This window comes from Rhamphochromis sp. 'chilingali' (assembly GCF_963969265.1).
Source record: "Rhamphochromis sp. 'chilingali' genome assembly, chromosome: 21".
NCBI lineage: Eukaryota > Metazoa > Chordata > Actinopteri > Cichliformes > Cichlidae > Rhamphochromis > Rhamphochromis sp. 'chilingali'.
Window position 1 is genome coordinate 29,517,393 of NC_137949.1, and position 20,796 is coordinate 29,538,188.

Sequence of the window (20,796 nt, forward strand, 5' to 3'; positions counted from 1 at the left end):
TATAGTACTCTGGTCTGTAGACTTTGGGGAAGTGCGCTGGACCACTCCTCTTTCAGTATCGTAAGATTTACGAGCCAAGAATGTTTCGAAAGGGCGGTACTTTTTACTTATTATTTGTAATGTGATGACATGTGGCCTTCGGTGTGCCACGAGTCTCAAAATGAACGCTCCTTAGCAGGCTGACTGTGACCCGCCCCCGCGAACCAGAAACAGCAGATTCTCTGTGACGGATAGCGCAGAAGAAAGCCGGGTTGGAGCTGCCCTGGGAAGGCAGGAGTGTGCTGGTGTCAACGCAGAGCAACGCCATTTCACTACTAGCTAAGGGAACAGCAAACTGAAGCTACAGGTATTTCTAGCGGCTGTTTCTGGAAATCTTCTATTCGTTTCTTGTGAAAAAAGCTGCTCATCCCGTACTTAGCACAGCTTAGCTCTTCACGTAGGCCTGGGAACGGCCCTCAGGACTTTAACGGAAGGATGGGGACGGGTCAGAGATTTCAAGAGACACGGAGGCTAGGATCTGAGGAGGAATGAGGCCCGTGTGGGCAAATGTCCACCCCTCCAGAGAGTGTGAAAGAGAGTCAAAGTATTTCGGCTAACATTTGTGTGGTCAGTTCTGTCGCCTCTGTACTAATTGGATTGGGCAGCTAAGGCTAGTGCCTTGCTGTCGTTAGTTTGCTAGTTAGCTAGCCCATTCATAGTGTTGAGCTATAGCCACCTAGTCGAACTTAAAAAGTGGTGACGGCTCTTTTCGCTCATGGATTTATACACAGTAGCAACTGTTTATGACCGTGGCCGGAACACAGTTAATGTCCAGCAGTTGGACATTATTGCTCGTCATTCTGGGAAGTCATCTTTGTGACATGTGTTGTCTTTTCTTTCGTTTTCAAGGTTTATTTGAGTATGACGTGTGATAAATGACCTAGCTGGGCTAGCTTAGGCCACTTCTGCTTTTTCTGTGATTACATGCTGCGATCATTGACAGTGTTCCTCTAAGTGTAAGAATAGCTGCCATTGCTGACTAGTCAGCACAAGGCCCACGATGCTACGTGTGGCATGACCTAGCATGCTGGGACATTTAGGGCTCAGCTGGTAAATGTTGAGGTGACTCGGGGCTATATCACCAAGTTTAGGTGCTGGCAAGCACAATAAAAAGGGATTATAATGGGGTTAGCGACCAAACACGTTACTGTTGAAAAGTGAGACTTTGTTAAACTGACTTTTACTCACTAAGTAAACACAAAACTAAAGTACGTCTCTGAAGGAGCTTGAGATTTCTTCCAAGACCTCACTGCCCCTATTTTAAAAAGCCTTTAGGGTTATGCCTCAGCTCCCTCTCTCTTTTGATGAAAGCATTGTTAGCTTTGCTTTACAACAGTGCTCGTTTTAGTTTCTTTGAGGTCTGTCTGTAGATGGGTTCTAATCTGAAGTGTTTTACTGTTGACATACTTTCCTGGATAAAGCCTGACAGGCAGGATCATATCCTTGCAGATAACCTTTTTGTTAATGTTTTCTAATAAAACCAAAACCTACTACAGAAAGTACCAAAGTACACAGTGACTGTCACTGTGTACTTTGGTACTTTCTGTAGTTTATTGCCAGAAGATTGATAAAGATGAATGTCAGTATTCAGAGAGAGCCAACTTCCATTTGACTTAACAATAAATCTAAGGTAGATTATTTTAATTGCCTGACTATCAGACTCTTTGTGAGTAAAAGGTGTTGTTGGTGAATATGATATTTCTTAAATTTTAAGAATAAAACAACATATTACAACAGTCTAGCTAATCTATGCAATTATTATAAATCAGAATACAGACACAAAACATGTAAATAAAATACAAATGACATGTAGGGATGAGGTTGATATAATGGCATCTCATTTGAAGGGCAAAAAACCCCCCCCACGCTCAAGAGTTTACTTTATTAGACAATGGTGGAGGAAGTAGAAAAAACAGTGGTCCATTTTTAACCCCCCATTTGTTTGTGGTTTGTGCTCCTCTTTTCTGTCTTCTTACCCATTTACTCTCCAAATGGTAGGGCCTGTAAATTGCCCCTTCCTGACCCTAGTACTGCCAGATGTCACTTCCTGTTGAAAAGCAGGTCTTCTTTCCCACTGTCGCCAAGTGCTTACTCAGGGAAGACCATCTAATCATTGGAATTTCCCCTCTAATAATAAAGTCTTTGTCTTGAAGTGACTGTTGCTGTAACCCTGTACTAAACTTGAATTGAAAATGGCGCACTCTAAAGAAGCAATTTTCTTTTCATTACAAAGATGTTCTTCATCATTTCAAAGTAATTATAACATTAAAACATAAAGGTAAAGTGACTGCTAGTGCACCTCCTACAGTTTGTCGTGAACATTGACTTGCTGCTAGAAATAAAAAATCCTGCAGATACAGTCGTTACAGTCATAACGATTATATGAATTTATTATGTTATTACCACTTAATTACATTTTGTAACACATTTTCATTTGGCCGTCTCCCCACCATTCTACTGTAGGTTTGATCCAGAAAAATAGTTTTCATTTTTCATAGTGTTTATTAAACTTACATTGGCTATATAATGTATTGTAGAGAAACTGCACACTTGCTAAAAAAGCTCAATTTTTCTGTAGTGTCCTGGACTATAGATGTGTTTTAAAATGACTTGTTGCCTATTATACATTTATTATGTATGCATGGCCTGATTTTCAATTACTCTCTGTATTGCTTTTTGGATCTGATAGTTATCAGGAGTTGTCTCTGTGTCCATGTCTGCCAAAATCAAGAGGGCTGGCCAGCCAAGTGGTTAGATTCCGGGGAGCCAATAACCCGGGAGGGCTTTGTCCTGCGGGCTCATTTTGATGCTGGAACAAGCCTCAGGCCGTACAAAAAAAATCTCATGCACCTTCCAGTCTGAGGCTAGGGACTCAAAGCAACCAAGCCTCATACCTTCATACTGCTTACCCCACCCACACTTTAAATACCAGGAAGAAACGCGGAGTTATTTTGGCACATAATGTACTCTGGCATGGGAGTGTCCTCTAATATGCAATCAGCAATTTCCTGATCTAGCAGCAACTGAAAGTTAATGATTTTATTTACACTAGAAACTTGTGTTTGTAGTACATAGTTTAAAAGGGCTTCTTTATGTTTTGACCTTTTTTTAATATATAAAACCTGCAGTGTGTTCCAGGTAGTTAATGCTTGGGGCAGTCTCATCCAGAACTGTGAAATATATTTTTGGTTTTTAAGTGTTTCTTATTGGTTCAAGTGTAAAGCTTTAACGCTGAATGAATGGCACATTTTCTAATGAGGTCACAGATAAGATACCTGTACAAAAGACCAGCACAGAGTAAAATCTCTTATAAAGACCACATCTTGGTGCATGCTTTCACAGATATGTCTTTGCACACCGTTTATGTTTTCTGTGAGTGTGAAGGAATTCAGTCCTTGGGTTGGTTGAATAAGACAGCCATTTTCAATCAATTATTAAGATGAGACAATCTGATGTATTTGAGTCAAAGTAAAAGTAAAAATGTTATATAATAAAAACTGGACCCAAAAAAAAATGTTTCAAAGATGTTACATAATGGGGAGCTCGTAGTTTGTTCACAGGAAAGGCGTGCTGTTTCAAAGACAAACAATTTTTCAAAATTGGATCAAATAGTAGTCATAATGAGCCTGATGTGTTTTTATGTGCTGCGTGTAATGGGAAGGGTTGGGCGAGGCAGGGAGGGGAGAAGGGAGTGAAACAGTATCAACATTATACTAAGCCTGCCAGTCCACAGGAAGCCCTGCAGTGGAAAGTTATTCTTAAATGTATTATCATGGGTAATCTGCTTATTCCAAATTACTAAAGACGTCTGCTCTACAACAGTGACTCCTACGCTGTATTGCTGCCACAAATCTTGAGTATAGTGGGATTGTGTCGCACTTCAGGTCACTCACTGTCGCTGCCACTCTGCATTGTTAGACACAATACTGCTGCCATCACCCAGGGCTTAACTTACCCCCACTGTCAAAACACGGTGGTTTAATTTTTGTGATAAGTCGCCGTTTTGCACGTGGTGTCATTGTGTGTTGATTTGCAAGAGGTACTTTGCAGCAATGTTGTAAAACGGTTCGTTATTTATTTATTTTTAGTAAAGTTGCTGCCATTGCTGGAAATTTGCAAAGGATGTGACAAAAACATCTTATCGGGGCGATTAAAGCGAAAAAGATATGAACTAGGGAGGAAAAACTGGAGCCTAAAGGGGAAATTTAGGGGGGAAAATGCCAGTTTGTGCTAGTTTATTCTTGCTGCATAGCCTTGAGGAGTCAGCTCAAACTCACCACATAGTTCCTAGAAATATCTTTGGCAGATGCAAAGCTGATGATGTCTTAGGACCACTTGACTCTGTAAACTCTGCTTGGGGTGGAAGAACATCATCTTCTTTTGGCTTTATGCAGGCGGGGGCCGAACTGCAGCTGCAGCAGATCTCATCCTGTGACACTTGGACGTAGGTGTATTTTTGCCCCTTGCAAATCCGGTCCGATATGAGTTTAGAATAACCACCGTGTCATTCTTGTGGGGGCTGAAAGAGGGAGGTGACTATTTAAGACACCGTGAGCCATTTTCTTTTTAGCCTAGTTGCCTTTCTAATGATCTTGACCTATTTGGTCCCCTTTTAAACCAGGGCAAACAAAGTTGAGTCTCACAGTCAGTGTTTTAGGCACAGGCGTGTCTCTCTGTACACAAGTTACACATGTGTACATACGTTAAGCTGTGTGGCTGGGGGACTGTCTTCTAATTGGATCATATTGCTAAGAGGGGGCAGGGTGTGAAGAAGAAGAATCTCCTCTCCTACCTTCTCAGCATTACTGGTGTGCTTACACTCCGGCCCCTATGTACACCTATCATAATCAATTTCCACTCATGAACTCTGCCTAGAGAATCAGGTCTGAACACTGTTCTGAGGTCTATAACCAAAGAGTTTGTGTAAAGATGCATGCAGTTTCAGGGTCTGAATAGTGAATTCAGTGTCCAAGTGAATTAAACCGGGATTCTTTTCTGTTTTCAAAAAGATGTCAGTTTGCAAGGAGATCTATGCTCTGTCCTTCACTCTCCTGTCTGTGAGCTCAGTAAGCAGTTTCCTGTTGAGTCTGTTTTTGCAGTTGCAAGTTTCAAATCTTTGTGAATGCAGCATGTTGTTCATTCTGCGTATTCTAGTCCCCATTAAAATCAAAAGGCAGATAAACTGGGATATTTTTTTACAGTGTGACTGAAAAAGCGCTAGCCTGTGAGAATGCAATTTCTTAGCCTTTGTGAGGGATCCACCCTTCACTTGTCACATTCAGCCATCACTCTGGCTCCTGTGACTGAAACTTAATATGCTCGCTGAGAGACCAGCCAGACTTGTTAGATGGAAAGCAGCAGCAAGCTGACTGAGTGTATAAATCCTATAAATCTCATTATATCAGTTTCAATGTTTGAGCAGTTTATCCCCTCAGGATCTGCTATTTAGCTGTCTTTATCAGTCTATTAGACTTTATCTATTAAAATTTCAAACCAATATTAAGTGTAAATTGAACAAGATAAGTTTCCTAAACTAAGCTTGGTTTTGTTTTTCTTGGGTTATTGTCCACTTTCAGAATGGCGGTGGATATCTACGACTCTCAGTACCTGCTCATCCTGGCCCCTTCACTGGTCATCGCCCTCATGTTCCTCTTCTTCTGGCTTTTCATGAAAGAAACCTCCTACGATGAGGTGCTTGCTAAGCAGAAGCGTGACCTCAAGTTGCCACCAAGCAAGCCAGACCCCCGTAAAAAGAATGAAAAGAAGAAGAGCAAGAAGAAGGAGAGCTCCAGTGGGGGAAGCGGCGGAGGAACCGGAGGTGGGGGGGAGTCAGAGGAGGATTTGCGGGATTTCGATGTGGCTGAAGGTGCCAACAGCTCCACTGTGGAGGTAGAGGAGGAACCTGTGTCAGCTGCTACCCCTGATCCTGCTCTACCTACACCCACTCCCTACGTGCCTGTTTCGGTGTCACCAGAGGCTCCTACTGGTCTGAGAGAGAGAAAGAAGAAGGAGAAGAAGGCTGCCAAAGCTGCTGCTGCCGCCGCCGCCGCTGCTGCTTCCGCCGCCACCACAGTTTCTCCCTCTGAGGAGCCAGAAGTGAACGGCTCCAAGCCAGTCAGCTGCAAGACAGAGGCACCATTGGCTGCAAGCAAACAGTCCAGCACACCCTCACCGAAACGTGAGGTTCAGGTCCAGATCCAAGCTGTTCAGGCTCCCGTTCAAGCTCAGACACCTCCCCAGATTTCTGGGAAAAAGAAGGAAAAGAAGAAACAAAAAGTGGAGTCTGGTTAGTAACCAAGGGTAATGTTTAAAATGGTTGCAGTTTTGTTTTTTGGGGTTTTTTTTTGAAAAAACATGAGAACTGCAAGTAGCAGTTTCATTTGGTTAGTATTTGTTTGAAATTACAGCAGTTGTGGTGAAATTGAGAAGATATATTGCTGTAGTTGCTACTTTCTCAAGTTCGGATATTTGTGCCAGTAACTTTAATGATAATCGAGCATTCTTATTTAATCAATCAAGGCAACCTGAGAAGGTTTTCTGAACTTGCCGTCCTGTCTTTCCAGCAGATGAGCAGCATACAGAGGTTAAAGTGGAGCAGGCCCCAGCTACTGTCAAGAAAGAAGCTCCCATTGTGGCTGAAACCAAAGTTTTAGATGGTGCAACTCAAAGCGTGACCAGTGGCAAAAAGAAGAATTCTGCCAAGAAGCAGAAAACTGATCATGGTAATGATGATAAAATATTGCATTATTAATTAATAACATTAAATTTGAAGAATTTGGCTCTATTAAGACTCTAAAGACAAAATCTAATAAAGAGTATTTTCTGAAATCCAGTTGATGAAGCCCATATTTTGCCAGACTCAGCAGCTTCTGCTAACCACCAGACAGCCCATAACGATGACGCACCATCCAAAGGGTCTGGCAAGAAGCAGAAAAACGAGACTGATAAGGGTAAGAGGTGAAAGCGTGGGTTTTTAATCCCAAAATATTTGTAAGCCCTTTTAAACTCAGTTTCTCGTTTTTGCTGGCCTTAACAGAGAACACAGAGGTGAAACTGAAGGAGCTGCTCTCCGGTCTGTCCAGCCTGGCTCTGTCAGATGCAGAGGCCGTCAGTGTGATGGCTCTACTGCGAGAGAAGAGCCCTAATGCCGTGGACGCCTGGCACAAGGTGAGAGATTAATAAGAGATAAGCTGAATTGGGTGCTGTCACAAACAACATTCCACACTGTTTGCATTTGGCAGGCCACCCAGTGTTTGTAGTTGGACTTTCTATGCCTTCTTTTAAAATGTGTTCTCTTTTGCTGACAGTCCTCAACTAGGCCTGACCCGACTGCCCAGGAAAGGGAAAAGCTTCTGACAACTCTGCAGGAGGAGGCCTCCATTGCCAAAGACAAAGTGAAACAGCTCAGTCAGGTCTAGAGTCCAATCTTTTTCTTTCTTTTTTTTTGTTCCCCCTAATGATTGTGACATGACTGATTTCCTTCCAACTTAATCTCTGTAATGCTGGAATAATTCCGCTTGGTTCAGTAAAATGCTTAATTTATCTTCATACTTTGCTTCAGGAGCTGCAAGTTGAGAAGCAGAAGACAAACAGGGTGGAATCAATGATGAGGGAGCAACGCGCAGCGATGGAGAAAGAACTGGGCAGTATGCAGGTCAAAGCACAGGGCACCTACCAAGAGCTCCAGACAATGCAAATAAAGGTGAAGCCTTACATTTCAACTATTTTCAGTACAGCAAGTACTGGCTTGTATTATACTTGATAACACTTGGGTAACTGCTAGTGTTGTTTAAGAAATGAGGAATTTCAAAAATGTGAAGAAAAAAACTTCTGGCAGCTTCTTTGGCACTCCAGAGAGAGTTGGTGAAGACTCAGTACTGTTAATTGTGTGTAGTTTCAGCAGGTGAGGGAGCAGCTGGAAGGCCAGATCAGTCGATTGCAGCAAGAGAACAGCATCCTGAGGGACGCAGTCAGCTCCGCCACCAACCAGATGGAGAGCAAGTCAGTGTTACACAGCTGTTCACGCTCCCTAGAGTTCCATACATCTCTCATGCTCAGCGTAGTGAAGCATAGTGATTCCAGCTATCTCTCTTAGTCACCTCATTGTCTTTTTACCTTATCTTTCGTTACACAATAGTCTAAGCTATTTGTAGAATGCTTCTGCTGCAATTTCCCATACATATCCCTTAACAAACGCATTTTCGTGTCATGTACGTGTGCTTGATAGGAATTCGGCCGAACTAAACAAGTTGCGTTCTGAGTATGCCGGCCTGATGAAAGAGCTATCAGACAGCAACAGCAAGCTGCAGCAGGAGGAGCACCAGAGGAAGTCACTGGAGGTCAGCTACAAGCAGAACGTGTCCCAGCTGGAGGTACGCTAATCCAGATGCACGGCGTGTTTATTTAGCCTGTGCTTCAGTTTCCCCAGCTGAGACAAAAATGAACCGAGTTGTGCAAAACCTGGTCATGCTTCAAATCTGGTTAGCGGGTGTGGCAGCATTACTCGGGAAATGGGAGGAGGTTGTAGTGGAAGTCCCGGTGAGGGTTATGGGAAACAGAACCTGAGCTGGAAGGATTTTTGTTGCCTTTGGAAGCAGGAATGTTTGAGGCTTTGTGCTGTGTATAAACAACACTTTTCTTGCTAGACACTCAGATGAGCCTTTCCCGGCTTGTCGCAGACCACGATCATAAGATGGAGATTTAAATTGCTGGCTCGACACAAACAAGTCTTGGCAAAGAGCCTTAGTGCGAGAATTACACTGTGTAGAAAAAAATCAGAGAAAGAATCTGCACATAAGCCTCTAGATATTCTGATGGATTTCATAAAGTTTTAATTTCCTCTGCAAAATTTATACGATCGCGCAATTCCAATGAAAATGTATGGAAGGAAGGTGTTCACAGAGTTTGTATCTGTCTCCAGGCACAGCTGCAGGATGCTAAGCGCCGCTGGGAGGAGCTGCAAAACTTTATCCACAGTGTCAATGCCGAAAGAGAGAAAATTCAGACCTCCAAACAAGGTGATAAAACATAACATTGCACCAAACAAAAGTTTTAATTCTTGTGAACCCTAAAAAAAAAAAATGATGGTGGCTCAGTGACGGCTGTCGTGTGGTTGCAGAGCTCCACAATCAGCTGCTGGCAGTTGAGGCTGAGATGAGCAACAAGAACAAGGAGATCCAGACTCTACACAGCAGCCTGACTGAAGCTGTGGTCTCCAAGGACCGGCTGGAACAGAAAGTGAGGGAGCTGATGGAAATGTCCAAGCACAGTATGCAGGACGACTCGCTCCAGGCCCGAGTTCAGGTGTGCTCACAACTCGCAGTGCCAAACCTGCAGCAAGAAAAATGAAACTGTTATTGTAGTTACATGGAATGATATCAAAATGGATGTGAATGATCTTATAGTCCTCAACCTAATGCTCACTAATGACTTGTGTTTAACAGGAACTTATGAATGAGAACAAAAGTCTTCAGGTCCAGATCTCTACGCAGGTAAATGGGTCAACTTCACACACTTATCATTTAAAGTCAATATGGGATGAGTACCTAGATGGCTGTGTGTGTGTGTGTGTGTGTGTGTGTGTGTGTGTGTGTGTGTGTGAGAGAGAGAGAGAGAGAATGTAGGCTAATGACATTTCTGTTTGATATCTAGGCCACTCATGTCTCCCACATTGAGGAGCTGCAAAAGCTGTAAGAAAGATTTCATCTTCTCAGATATTGTGGATCACATTCCAGGCTGTATCACTGAGCTATATTTCATCTTTCCCTGTGTTGTTGTTGTTGTTGTTGTTGTTGTTTTTCTTTTTTGCCTAGTCTGGCTGAAAAAGAGCTGCAGCGAAAAAGTCTGGAGGATTCTCTAAATGCTGAGAGGAGCAGTGGGGCTAGTAGAGAAACTAACATGCAGGTATTTTCAGAAGAGCACTTCACTACAGCTTCTCTTACTAACATTGTACCAGTTCATTAGTTTGCAGGAATGTGTTGCTGTGTTGAGTGGAAATGTAGTTTTGAAATCCTCTTCCCCACGGGAAGAGGGCATGCTCAGATTTGCAGATATTTTGGGTTCAGATGACAAATTGATTTAATGCACTTCCTGGTATTGTAAACCTAAGACAGAATTAGGAATTCTTTATAATTTCCAAGTGATTGCACAGTATGTCAGATCCTCCCCTGTCTTGGCATAATAAGTGTCGCCTGCATTCATCTGCAGGCCTTGCACAATGAGAACATGTCACTGAAGGCAGAGATTCAGAATCTGCAGGCACAGATTTCTGATCAGGTTAGTTGTGTTGCTTTGCTTTACTGTTTAAGAAAAAAAATCCACTATATGTTGGTGTGGGTTTTTTGTTTGTTTGTTTGAGAGGTTGTTTTTCATTTAAAACAATCTACTTTTGGATGTCCTCTTGCAGACTGCATCCCAGCTGGCTTTGGACCAGTTCCAGAAGAGGTGGGTATGAGAACTGGAACACATTTTAAATACACCAGCGTCTTAATCTGTCTATGAAATAAATGATCCATAATTCTTTGAACAGTGTCCGGGAGAAGGAGGAAAACATGAAAACTGTAGAGGGCCTGTTGGAGAAAGGGTTGATTGAGGTGGCCAACAAAGAGGAGGAGCTTAAGGTATCTGTTTTCTCTAAAAGACACAATCAAAACATGCTGGCTCATATAAACATATTTATCTGACCACAGCTTCCCCTAAGTAAAAAAAAAAAAAAGGTAAAATGGCCTGTATTTATATAGCGCTTTACTAGTCCCTAAGGACCCCAAAGCGCTTTACATATCCAGTCATCCACCCATTCACACACACATTCACACACTGGTGATGGCAGCTACATTGTAGCCACAGCCACCCTGGGGCGCACTGACAGAGGCGAGGCTGCCGGACACTGGCGCCACCGGGCCCTCTGACCACCACCAGTAGGCAACGGGTGAAGTGTCTTGCCCAAGGACACAACGACCAAGACTGTCCAAGCCGGGGCTCGAACCGGCAACCTTCCGATTACAAGGCGAACGCCCAACTCTTGAGCCACGATCGCCCTAAGTGACTCTGCATAATACTGTTGGCCTGCTAACCACAATCTTTAATTGATATGAAGTCTTAAACTAATTTGTTTCCCCTAATATAGACTGCAAGGAAAGAGAATGAGTCACTTCAACAAGAAATTGAGGACCTTAAGAAAAAGATGGATAAACAGGTGGGTTCTAAAATGATTATTAAGAAGTATTTCCTGAATTTTTGATTCCTATTCTGTATATATATTTTTTCCTTTTTTCTTCCCTCTAACTAAAGGTGTCTTCAGAGCTGATGGTGGAAGAACTCCAGAGCAAGTAAGATCAATAAAGTTTATTTTGATTATTTAGTACAAAGGTTTAGTTCCAACCATATCCTATTCATGAAAACAAAGGCTACTACTGACTCTGTAAGCATATAAAAAAACGACTTCCCCCTGGCAGTCCAGGACACTCCTAAGACACACCCCTCATAGTAGCTCTTTCAACATCCATTCCCATTGGAACAAGAGGCTTTCTATTGTTGAATGTCCTCTCATTGTTGATATTGTGAAGATAAGCAGATTTCACAGGCTTTACAATATATTGACCCTTATTTTATTGTGCTTCAAAGGATCCAAGAAAAGGAAACAAAGCTGAAAATGGTGGAGGAAAGTCTACAGGCAGCACAAGACAGCAGCTCGGCCAGAGAGAAGACAGTTGAGGTGCAGCCCTTTCCTTGTATCAGTATAAACAGTTTGGCAGATTTCAAAAGACCCTTTCTTCACATTGTTCTTCAGTGTTGTCCTTGTTTGGGCTCTTGTCTGAATCAGTTTTTGTCTCACAGGCTCTGGAGCAGCAGTTGGCTGCCTTGCAGGCAGAGATGGAGCAGCTGAGACAGAAGGAGACAGCAGAAGCGCTGACCAGCTCTGCTACTCAGCTCCAAGAACTCCAGGCTCAGTGAGTTAAATCAGCACCTCAGTGTAAGCTCCCTACGCACACGCCTTTCAAATCCGACTTTTGATGACCAACATTTGACCAACAGGCTGGTGGGAAAGGACCAGAAGATCCAGACACTACAGAGTGAGCTGGAGGCAAGGACGAAGGAGCTAAGCGAGAAGATTCAGCAGGTACAGCAACAGTGCTCATGTTACACATTTTCTGGCTAAAATCATCCAGATGTCATTTGAGGAGGGGGGGGGCTCTCTTTACTATGTTAAAGGTTGTCGTCATGCTATAGCTTCTTTATTTGGCTGTTCCTATTTTAGTGTCATGAGATATTCAGTGCTGGTTTTCATTGTCTGTTTCTCTCCCGCACATATAGCAGTCCCACACGGTAGTGCCAAGCCCTGAGCTCCTTACAGCGTGAGTAGTATTGCATGGCATATCAAAACAATACCAACGCTGTTTTATTTTTTAGGCCTGTTTACTGTATTGTACCGGAAGTGTGATCAGTTTTGTAATGTGTGGTTCTGCTGTTTTCTGTCAGGTTGTCAGAGAAGGAGAAACAGGTCTCCATTCTGCAGGCTGAGCTGGCTGAGCTGAGGAACACCGTAAACCTTCAAAGGAAGAAGAATGATGTAGGTTTCACATAGCAATGACCTGAACTGTGGAATGGCACAGGTCAAACCCTATGAGCAATCAGCCCTGCCCATTGTGTTTCACAAAGCACTCCCCCCACAGTGTTGCACACTGCATATATTCATTCTGCCTATTGTTGTCTGCCACTCGCTTTTTGTTCATTTTAAATAGTGCTTTTTTTCCTTGTTTTGTTTGTTTTAAACCAAATACACATTTTTCTTCAGCTCAGGTTGTGTATGTAACACGATTACACACACATCAGTTCAGTGTCTGTTTTGGATTGCTTAAGCTGAGCATTGCATAAGAGGGCTTCCAGCCTACTCTTGTTGTGCTCGCCGCTGGCCATGACTGTTTCAGCAAGCCTGTTTGTGCTTGTGGGTGATTCAGAGCATTAGAAACTCGTCTCTCTTATTTTTGAGAGAGGTTTATTTAATCTGAGAAGCATATAAACATATTTGTATTATTATATGCACACTATAGTTGAAGACACTTATTTTAATTAGAAATAAAACGAATATTTTTTTACTAAATATACCTGTGCAGGCTGTGCATGTTGTTTTAAACCACACATGGTGTCAGAGTAGGACTATCAAGACTTTTTGTTTTTTACATATTTTTAGCTAGTGGAGCATGGATGAGAAATGCCTTTGGTTCGTTTTGTTACTCTACCAGTCTTTATTTGAGGGTCACTGAATGCATTCCCCCCCCGAGGCTGAACTGAAAGTAGTATCTCTCTGGAACTGACCAAAACAGGAGCTTCGGGAGAAAAACTGGAGTGCAATGGAAGCTCTGTCAGCCACCGAGTCCATGCTTCAAGGGAAACTCAGCAAAGCTGTCAAGGTTCGACACCTCACCTCAGTCTACTTCACTCTAGTTCCAATCTGATGCATCCCCCTCCGAAACGCTGTGTTTTGCCATAATCGACCCAGTGAAATTTCTTTTCTGCCATCATCCATAACAACGCTGCATACTCATTTACCTTCACTCCTCCCGCTCTGTTGTTTGGCCTCAACTTTTTAATTGGCTGTTTTTGAGCTGTTGAACTACAGTAATCTGCTCCCCCTCGGGCATCTCCGACTTTATTTAACAAATATTGGCCTCTTAAGTGTGTATACATAACTTTCCTTGACGCTTTTAAGTGTAAGAGGTTTATTTTTTCCTTTCCTTACCCAAAGCTTAGGTCGATGCTTGGAAATGAGTGTGCAGTGACTTAGAAATTCACTAGATGTCATTAGATTGAGATTCATTGTAATCATTTGCAGCTTCCTGTCGTCTCTCTGTCATGTGGCATGCTTTGTGACATTGTACTGTTAAGATCACCAGTTAATCAAAGAAAATCTGTTTAATTCAAATCTAGTCCTTTTTTCCCTTTTTGTATAAGAGAAGTGTTAACATTCAAAGCTTGTAATGAATATGCAGCAGTCCTCTAATGTTTCTCAATGCTCTGTTCTCACAACTGAAACATCTTTGTTCTCTATCAGGGTGAACAAAGTGCAACTAAATCAGCTGTTCTTTTCATGCATTTCTACTTCATGTAGAGTTTGCTCCCAGATAGCTGTGCTATTAAGAGTTACAGTAACGTTTATTTCAGTCATCCTCCTACATTAGGTGAGGGTACATGCCGAACTATCTGCACAGCAGCTGCTCTCCTGCCATTTGAGTACAGTAGAAAGCACCTTCTCGCGCCTGAGCCAGGGAGTTCCTTGGCAGCTGTTGTGTGCTATCGGTGCATGCTGGTTGGTTGTATTCAGCTCCACACTCTGTGTCAAAGCTGTCTTGTGACAGCGTGTTAATGCAAACAGTGGTTAGACAGCCAGCTGGCTCGTGTATGGCATGCGTTCCCCCTTTCAGACCTCAGAGTTGATGGTGTGTTATTAGAGGACTGATCAGTACTTTTTGTTTGTTGGCGAGTATCAAGGTAAATTTGTGAACACAAATGAGAGATGCTCTGAATCTGATGTGACACATGGCCTAGCTGTGGTCCATTGATGCTTATGGTTTCTCAGAGTAAATGGAACTGGGAGTGAGATTTTTGTTTTTTTGTCCTTTGATAACGAGCTGGCATTATAAAATTTGTGGGATTTTGATTGAAGCAGTCTGATCACTGGTTTGAAACAGATTGATGGGGGTTAAGAGAAAGTTGGTGGTTATATTTGCTTGGATGACCACTGGACCTTGTCATCGAAAATATCTTAAGTATTTAAACAGTCATTTGTTAATCTCCTCTTCTCTTTTTATTCCTTTACAATTTGCTCCCTACCTTCTAGGAGAACCAGACAGCGCTGGCTGTATGTCAGGCTGAGTGCCGAGATGTTCTGCACAGACTTCTGCCACATGTGCCTCTGCCTTCTGAACAGGTATGAGAGGAAACATTTACCTCTATGCTAAATGCATTTTTACACTACAGCTACATGTTTTGTGGTTGATGTTTACTTCATTTTTCCACCTTAATTGTCCTGTAGAACCATCAAGAATGGCTCCAAAGATTTGAAAGGGCAGCAGGTGAAAACTCAGCTCCACAATCCAGCCCTGGATCAGGAGACTCGGAGGTAAATTTGGAAAAAATGCAAAGTTGAACATCATTCCTTTTTCAAATGAGTCCATCAGTAAGTACGATCCACTTTCTAGGAACTGGCTGAGAAACTGAAAGAAGCTGAGGAAACTCAAAGGGTTCTACAGAAAGACTGTGAGACGTACAAGAAGGTTTTGGCAGAGACAGTAAGAGTTATTTTTATTTTGCTTTTGGGTTTGTTTGTTTGGGGGGGTTCTATTTTTTTTTTTTTAGGGGGGTGAGGGAGTTGCCATCAGTTGCCATTATGGCAGCACAGTGATCTCCCTTCCAAATGGAGCTGTCATTTCTGTTGTGTCCACAGGAGGGCATCCTGCAGCGCCTCCAGAACAGTGTGGAGCAGGAGGAGTCTCGCTGGAGGGTGAAGCTGGAGCTATCGCAAGCAGAACAAAGAGAGGTATGGATTCAGGTTTAGCAAGAGATAAAACTCCAAAATGCACAGTCACTGAAGTGAAATATTGAGAGTTCTCTCTCACTGGATCGTTCTTCTTTCTTTGATCTCAGATGAGCCAGAAAGTCGCAGCTTTGGAGCAAGAGGTCGAGAGACTAACTGATGAAGCAGAGTTGGAAAATGTCAGTAAACCAAACACACAAAAAGTCTACAATGTACACTCGCAAATGTCCTGTTAGAGCGGCTGTCATTTGTATCTCTGCTCATCTGTTGTGCTCTGTAGCTGAGAGGAGAAAAACAGCACTTGGAGTCTGAGTTGGAGAGGGCAGAGCGCGAGAGTGCCACTTATGTGACAGAAGTCAGAGAGGTGAGCAGAAACTGGACTCCTTCAGTCATGTTTAACCTCTTGAGGTGAACGTGCGACCTCTGTGTAACAGTTGAGCTGTTTTCACACATGCACCTTTACCCTGAACATTTGCAGAGAGCACCCAACAGAGGTTGCGTTGAGACTGCAAATGTTATATGCAGTCTGATTGGACATTAGACTACAGAGATGGCAGTTTAAGTCTTTGTAATGTCGGATCGCACTGATGTGTGGTTAGCACAGGTAACATCCTGGTGCATTCACCACTAGCTAGTGAATGTCATGTGCAAGGCTCTACCCACACAGCCCCCTCACTTTAAAAAGACTTAAGTATTTCCATGAGTGCAAATGTGTCCAATTTAGGCTATTTCAGCATTTTCTGCTCTGTGCTACATCTGAGAAACGGATAACTGTGAGAAATATCCCAAATTAAGTCTTGAAATTGTCCAAAGTTCATGTGTGAAAACTGCTCCATGTGTGGTGTTTTGTGGCATCCCACCGTTTGTTTATTCTGGGAATATAAAGTTCACACAGCACAGGTTTTTGTTTTGTGTGAATTTAATCACTTATGAATCTGGTTATCTGCAGTCATGCACAACTGGTTCCCTCTGCTTCATTTATGACCTTTTTTTTTTAGTTGTGGATGCCTTATGACTGCATAAACTGTGTGCTGGTAGTGCTGACCTGGTTCACCTATGACAGACCCACATTAAACAAAACCCTGTCAAACTCAATTTCAGCTCAAAGATCTGTTGACTGAATTGCAGACCAGACTTGATGGCTCATATACAGAGGCTATCAGACAGAATGAGGAGCTGACTTTGGTAAGCGTTGCTCACCCTCTAGCTAGAGCTCCTTTAAATCTTAGCCTTTATTGCACTCAGCAGTGGCGCGACACTGACTGCAACAGAACGGGGTTCTCTATCTACTGCAAAACTGTGGGTCATCATTCACAAACTCTGTAGATTTGGACTTGTATGGTGGAGTCATGAATAAGATTTGGGGGGGGGGGGGGGGGGCGGGGTTTCCAGCTTCTGAGTGATGACTCACCTTTGAGTTATAATACTAACTCTTCTTTTTCTGCACCTGCACTCTACTTGTGTCTAACAAATGGCTTGCTAATTAAAAATCTTTCTCTGCCAGGCCAAAAGTATGCCTCCTCTTTGTCTATCACTTATAATTTAACTTCTCTGATGCCTTCAGGCAAGCCTTGCGTCTGTTTTGTCTGATAGTCACTGAATGTCTTCGGTGGTCATGAATCTTTAGTAGTTTTAAGCAATATTTTGGCTGTGTTCACTTCAACAATAGCACTATAAGAATGACGATCACGTTGCTATGTGGTTCATACCAATTGGTGTGCATTCCTTCTGTTCTTGTGTTAAGTGATTGACATAATGACTGGATTTATCTTACAGTTGTGGAAAAACTGAGACAAATGTGCAAAGTCTGGAAAGTTATCAGTGATACAGTCATTTCTTCTGAAGTACACACGAAGTATTGCGATGTCTGATAAAATTTAGGGAATTACTTTATTACTTAAACAGGACTTCCTGGATTATGATTCATCCTCTCAGCTTGTACCAAAAAGCCCACATGAGCTTAGTGCTATTTTTGGTTTGAACATTGTCTAAGCAGGCCCAGGGAAAAAATGAAATCTGTGCAAATGTTGAACTGTTTAATGTAGTTATGTTGGCAGGAGGATTTGTATATGTTCTGAAAAACTAGAAGCGGGACTCAAAGGCCAGGTCAACAGTGCAAAATATCTAAATGTCTGGTTTCTTTCCAGCTGAAAACCCAGCTCACTGAGACGCTGTCGAAGCTGGAGGCAGAAGAAAACGAGAGGCAAAAAGTGGCTGGTGACCTGTATAAGGTAACGGGAACGATCTGGATTTCATTACACTTCTGATAAAGGTCAAACTGCCAACCACAATGCTAACAAGTGGAAATTGCTGTCCCTTCATGCAGGCCCAACAGTCTGTTGATCTGATCCAAGGGGAGCTCTCAAAAGTGACAGACAATGCTGATGACTTGATCGAGAACAGCAGTCTGTCATCACAAAGAGTAAGGGCAGTTTGAGTGTTGTAACACTGTTGTGACACCAAATGTTTATGTAGTGACATCTGATCCTTTTAATGTCATGTTAAGACCAAAAAATTGTGTTTGTGACAGGAGGAGATTGACAGAAACGAGAAAATGACTGCAGGATTGGGTCAGACAGTCACCGAACTGCAGCAGCTGCTACAAACTGTCAGCCGGCAACTCACTAAGAGACAGGAGGGGGTGAGGCCTTTTGATCGTGCGCTTTGTTATTCACAATTGGGTATCATACTCCTGTCTTTCCTCTTGCCAATGAAGATTAAACTTTGCAATTGAATGTTTGTGCTTTCCCTCAGGAGGCTGATAAAGATCTGCCCAAGGTATAGTGAGACCCCCACGCAGCCACCCTGACTGTATTACAGAGACCACCTTTGACTTTCGGTCTCATCCTGACCACATCACAGCATACTGTCACACCCAGCCACTTCCTCCGTTTCAACCTCTATCACTGCACTTGTACTGTAGGCAGCCTCAAACTGACTCTGGCCAAAACGCTGGCAAACCACTCCCAGACTCACTGCTGGCCACAGAGGAGCAGGCAGAGGTTACAGTTAACTCCAGGCACTATACCAAAATACACACTATTCCACTCCCACCACATTCCTCTTCTTTTAGCAACAATGCCAGTTAATTTTTATTCTAAACTTAATGACATCCAGCATAATTTAAACTATGTGGAAACCATTCCTCTGTTTTAAATTGCTTGTATTTTTCACTGAAATCCTTTTGAGTACTGCAGTAGTTTTGTTGTTATTTGTGTTAAGAGAGGGCAGTGATACGAATTTCCAACTCGACTAAACAAACTTTGGTTTTTCAGTCCTTTTCTTCTTAACTTAAAGATATGTAGTGTTTAAATGTATCAGTTAGGACCTGCTGAAATACACTGTTGTTGATCTGTTTTCCTCCTGATCAGAAAACTATCCAACTGTGCATCCATTATGCATTTATTCATTCATAGCTCCATGTTATACCTTGGCTCAGTACTGGGTGGGAGAAGGGAGATCAGAAGAGGTCTCAGCATATCTGAAGGGTCACTACGTGACTGTAACTATGGAGATGCATGGACAAATTGTACTCAAGTCTGTACTGTAGCTCCAAACAGAAGGGAGTGTGTGTGACCCTGGCTGTGTACGGCCAGGTCAACAGTGTAGGGGTTTTTAATCCTACTGCAACTACTCTAGGAATAAGCGTCCCATATCATCTGTAATCAGCACTCGCTATATTGTTGCTAAGATCATTAACACTGAAGATTTTGTTCTTTTTGTAACGGGTGATGTTAATAAAAGGGATGCTTGATAAATCTGTTCAGCCTCCTGTGCTGCTTCCCCCCCCCCTTCTACCAATGCACTTCCCTCTTCTCGCCACAGTGGGGCAGCATATAACCTAAGTTGGAACTTGAATTGATTTTGTTTATAGCCTTAACAATCCTGAACATGGGGAAAGGAAAAGTCAAAGCTTCTGTTAATGGTGCGATTGCTAGCAGGTAAATTCAGCATGACAATGCAGAATAAACATGTCCATCATGCAGAGGCGTTATTCTGGGTAAGTGTTTTTGTATAATAGTAAAAAAGCTTGATATTGCGTGCCCTCAATAATGGAACATTTGGGGTGTGACCAGGTTCCTGTGATAGTAACATGCTGTATAATCCCTCACTATGGGACACTTTTTCTGCTTTGTGTGAGGCTTACAAATTCTATCAGCGGTACAACTCTTATGAAAGAACTAATAGCTAAAATCTAGAACCTACCAAGGATGACACCTGTAATGCTGGAAAGTACCACTCTACTGTGATCATTTGAAAGTGAAATTTTACTATTCTACTTGAGCCCTTATAAAGGCACAAAGGCCTGGGTGTATTCTTTCTAAATTTTCCATATTTTCTTTGCCACCTCCGGCTTTTTATTTTTGACAAAAGGATAAATCTGCATGCGACTAGACATGACTTGACTGTGACTTCTCTTCGCAGAAAGCTCTTGCTCTCATCTTTTGCATGTTAAAAGGCCTTTAAAACAACAGGACTGTTGTGCTGCCTGGAGGAGGGGTGCGGGTCAGATCAGGAACACAGGCAACATGGAATCAGCACATTCCTCACATTCTCCCACACTGTCATGCTCCAGTCAGCTGACTGGAGGTCTAGCTGTTGCCTTCATGGAAACCTCGCGAACAAATATGCTTCACAGCATCTTTGATATGCTTGTTAAACTGGATCGCGCAGGAAGCACCTTTCACAGCCTGTTGTTGCAGACTGCTTAACCATGTGTGCACAACTGACTGCAAAGTGGGTATTTCCTACTATACAGTCATTTGCTTACACGCCTAAAAATGTACACGTTTGATAGTATATCTAAAATGAGGGATATTTTCTACAGTTCCGCCATTGTAATCAATATGATGTCCTTTGTGTGGAAATTGCAGAGATTTTAAAATGTCATAAATCTGAGGTTTCACTTTGTCAGACACATGCTCATTGTTTTCAAAGTCAAAAGTCAAAGTCAACTTTATTGTCAATTCTGCCACATGTACAGGACATACAGAGAATAGAAACTACGTTACTCTCAATCCCTAGATAAAATAGCAAATCACCTCTTGCATAGAGATGCTATCACGTAAAGCCTGCCAAAGAGCAGTGAGGAAGTTGACAGGGGCCTTGTGTTTCCTTTGCTAACACTCATACCCTCAATTGTGCAATTTAGTTTGTTGCAGTACGCCTCTGCTCTGCATGCTTCTTGCTTGCTAACGCTTGACTCCTCCCCCTAAACACAGATT

General features: G+C 42.6%; 1 protein-coding gene across 6 annotated transcripts; it reads left to right on the top strand.

Annotated features, from left to right (window-relative positions):
* The first annotated feature begins 186 nt into the window (after positions 1–186).
* ktn1 (kinectin 1) lies at positions 187–19,333 on the top strand. 6 transcript variants are annotated; one of them, XM_080871451.1, is made up of 36 exons: positions 187–346; positions 5,616–6,325; positions 6,603–6,761; positions 6,873–6,989; positions 7,076–7,206; positions 7,347–7,451; positions 7,601–7,741; positions 7,934–8,040; positions 8,267–8,411; positions 8,960–9,056; positions 9,158–9,342; positions 9,483–9,530; positions 9,691–9,728; positions 9,852–9,942; positions 10,246–10,314; positions 10,445–10,482; positions 10,568–10,658; positions 11,165–11,233; positions 11,329–11,366; positions 11,662–11,752; positions 11,875–11,987; positions 12,073–12,157; positions 12,352–12,392; positions 12,517–12,607; positions 13,362–13,448; positions 14,876–14,965; positions 15,071–15,157; positions 15,237–15,326; positions 15,482–15,574; positions 15,682–15,750; positions 15,852–15,935; positions 16,673–16,756; positions 17,719–17,802; positions 17,898–17,993; positions 18,102–18,212; positions 18,326–19,333. In XM_080871451.1, the coding sequence occupies exons 2-36, from the start codon at positions 5,617–5,619 to the stop codon at positions 18,353–18,355; spliced, it is 3,804 nt and encodes a 1,267-aa protein (XP_080727577.1). In that variant the 5' UTR covers positions 187–346; position 5,616; the 3' UTR covers positions 18,356–19,333. The 6 variants fall into 6 exon arrangements, with proteins under 6 accessions (XP_080727577.1, XP_080727579.1, XP_080727580.1 ...); XM_080871453.1 differs by having other exon boundaries at positions 7,943–8,040; XM_080871454.1 differs by having other exon boundaries at positions 6,897–6,989.
* Positions 19,334–20,796: the final 1,463 nt, after the last annotated feature.